Here is a 2,082-nt window from a genome sequence, read left to right on the forward strand (position 1 = left end):
GTGTGGGGCTCCGGGCCCTGGGTGGGAGGGCAACGGGGTGAGCAGGTGGCACAGGGTGGGGGGCACCCAGCCCGGCGGGGGTCCCGGGGGCGGCGGGCGCAGGGACCTCACCTGGATGCCGGTGGGGATGTCGTAGACGATCCGGATGGTTTTGGAGTCGGTGTAACCCGGGAGGGAGTGGGGGATGAGGTGAAACTCCATCTTCCCGGGGGGCTGCGTGCCCGTCTTCTCCCCGTAAATGGCCTTACAGGTGGGGCACTGCAGGCTGCCATCCTGCGCGGGCACCCGGGCGGGCATCAGGGACGGCACCCACCCCGCAGCACCCACCTGTGGGGTGTCCCCCCCCCCCGGGGTGGGTCCCGGCTCACCTTGTTGCCGTTGTTGTACATGGCCAGGAGGCAGAGGAGGTGGTACATGTGCCCGCACTTGCCCAGCTTGCCCACCAGCTCCGGCTTGATGCCCCTGTGGCTGAGGATGCCCTCGTAGCCGGAGGAGGTGACCAGCCGCTCCATGCAGATGGTGCAATCCTGCTGGGCACAGGTTGACGGGCATCAGCACCCGGGCAGGACGGGGAGGTCACCCCCGGCTCTCTGCCCGTCCCCTGCCCGCACCTCTCCCCACGCCCAAGTCCCAGGAACCTCCAGTGGCCCCGGGGTGAGTGCATGCCTGAGCCACGGCGCCCGGGGATACCCGCTCACCTCATCTGGGGGGTTCTTCACCTTCTGGATGTAGCGGCGCACCACGTCCTCGGGAGTCTTGCCTGCCACAGGCGGAGAGGAGGGAACGCCATCAAGAGCCTGGCATGGTGCTCCCAATGCCCTGCCACCAGTAAGGGGACAGCACAAGGGGGAGGGGGTGCCAGCATGTGGCACGGAGGAGCTGTGGGCATCACCCCAAAACCCTCGGGCAAACCCCTTGGGGGCCCCACCCCCGCAGGCAGCAGCAGTGCCCGTGCCTCAGTTTCCCTTCTGGCAGGAGCTGGCATGGCCGAGGGCACGCAGGGACACCGGTGGCTCCTTACTCTTTTTGAGATGCTTCTTTTTGGTTTTCCTGCAGATGCCGTTGACCCCAGGCACGGGTTTGATGTCACTCTTGCTGACGGGTGGTGGGTGCAGGATGGGTTTGGGGGCGCGGGTCAGGCAGACAGGCAACCCGGCGGCACACATGAGGATGCCCGTCATCCCTGCGCCGGGGGAGAAGTGCTGTCCATCCGTCCACCCAATGGCCGTCCATCCCTCCCTCCGCCTGCCCCACGATGTCACCCAGCGGTGACACCTGGCCGGTGGCAGGACCCCCCCCTTACCTGCGAGGGCGGGATGGATGGGGCCGGTGCCGTTCAGGTTCTTGACCGGGAGGGCTGGCACCCTGCGTGGAGACGGGAGGGGAAGGGGCTCAGCCGGGCTGGCAGGGCTGGCACTGTCCCTCCTGTGTGTGGCACGTCCCCCGGGCAGCGTCCTCCCCGTGGGACACAGGGCAGGGTGTCCCCTTGCCAGCCTTGGGGGGTTGCTGTTCCATTTCATGGGGCTGTCACCCAGCGCCAGCCCAACGGTGGGGACCCAATGGTGCTGGGGACATCACGTCCTCCTTGACCCGGGGCGGGTGCCTCATCGAGATGTCCCGATGGCGATGCCCCGTGTCCCGCATCCCCCAGAGGGACCGTCCCTGTGCCTCAGCACCTCACCCATTGCCCTGGCCATCACTCCCGTGCCCCAAGGGGACCCCCACCCCTCCAGGGCTGCCAGCACCAAGACCCCCGGGGCAATGGCACGGTGCCTCCATGCCCGCTGGCCCCCGCTGACCCGGGGCACCTCCCGTGTGCATGTGCACCCGTGTGTGCACCTGTGGCTGGGCGCGCACCCGTGTGTGCACCCGCGGCCGTGTCTGCACCTGTGTGTGCACGGCGCTGGGTGTGCACCCGCGGCTGGGTGGGCACCCGTGCGTGCAAGGCTGGGTGTGCAGCTGGGAGCGCAGGCAGATGCCTGCGCAGGCAGATCTGGGTGGGAGCTGGGGACTGGTGCGCAGGTGTGTGCGGGTATGGAGGCGGCTGGGGCCAAGGGGGGGGGGGGGCGGGGGGGGGGGGGG

The 2,082-nt window shown here is 69.1% G+C and overlaps 1 protein-coding gene across 1 annotated transcript in view; it reads right to left on the reverse strand.

Moving 5' to 3' along the window:
• DTX1 (deltex E3 ubiquitin ligase 1) overlaps positions 1-2,082 on the reverse strand; it is an 11,684-nt gene that overhangs the window by 1,611 nt on the left and 7,991 nt on the right. Inside the window, exons 4-8 of the mRNA XM_009276346.1 lie at positions 1,304-1,365; positions 1,022-1,183; positions 699-760; positions 369-527; positions 112-273 (exon numbers count right to left, since the gene is read on the reverse strand). Of these exons, the coding sequence (XP_009274621.1) occupies positions 112-273; positions 369-527; positions 699-760; positions 1,022-1,183; positions 1,304-1,365 (607 nt within the window). The remainder of the gene's footprint in view (positions 1-111; positions 274-368; positions 528-698; positions 761-1,021; positions 1,184-1,303; positions 1,366-2,082) is intronic.

This window comes from Aptenodytes forsteri, unplaced genomic scaffold (assembly GCF_000699145.1).
Source record: "Aptenodytes forsteri isolate BGI_AS27 unplaced genomic scaffold, ASM69914v1 Scaffold129, whole genome shotgun sequence".
Lineage (NCBI taxonomy): Eukaryota > Metazoa > Chordata > Aves > Sphenisciformes > Spheniscidae > Aptenodytes > Aptenodytes forsteri.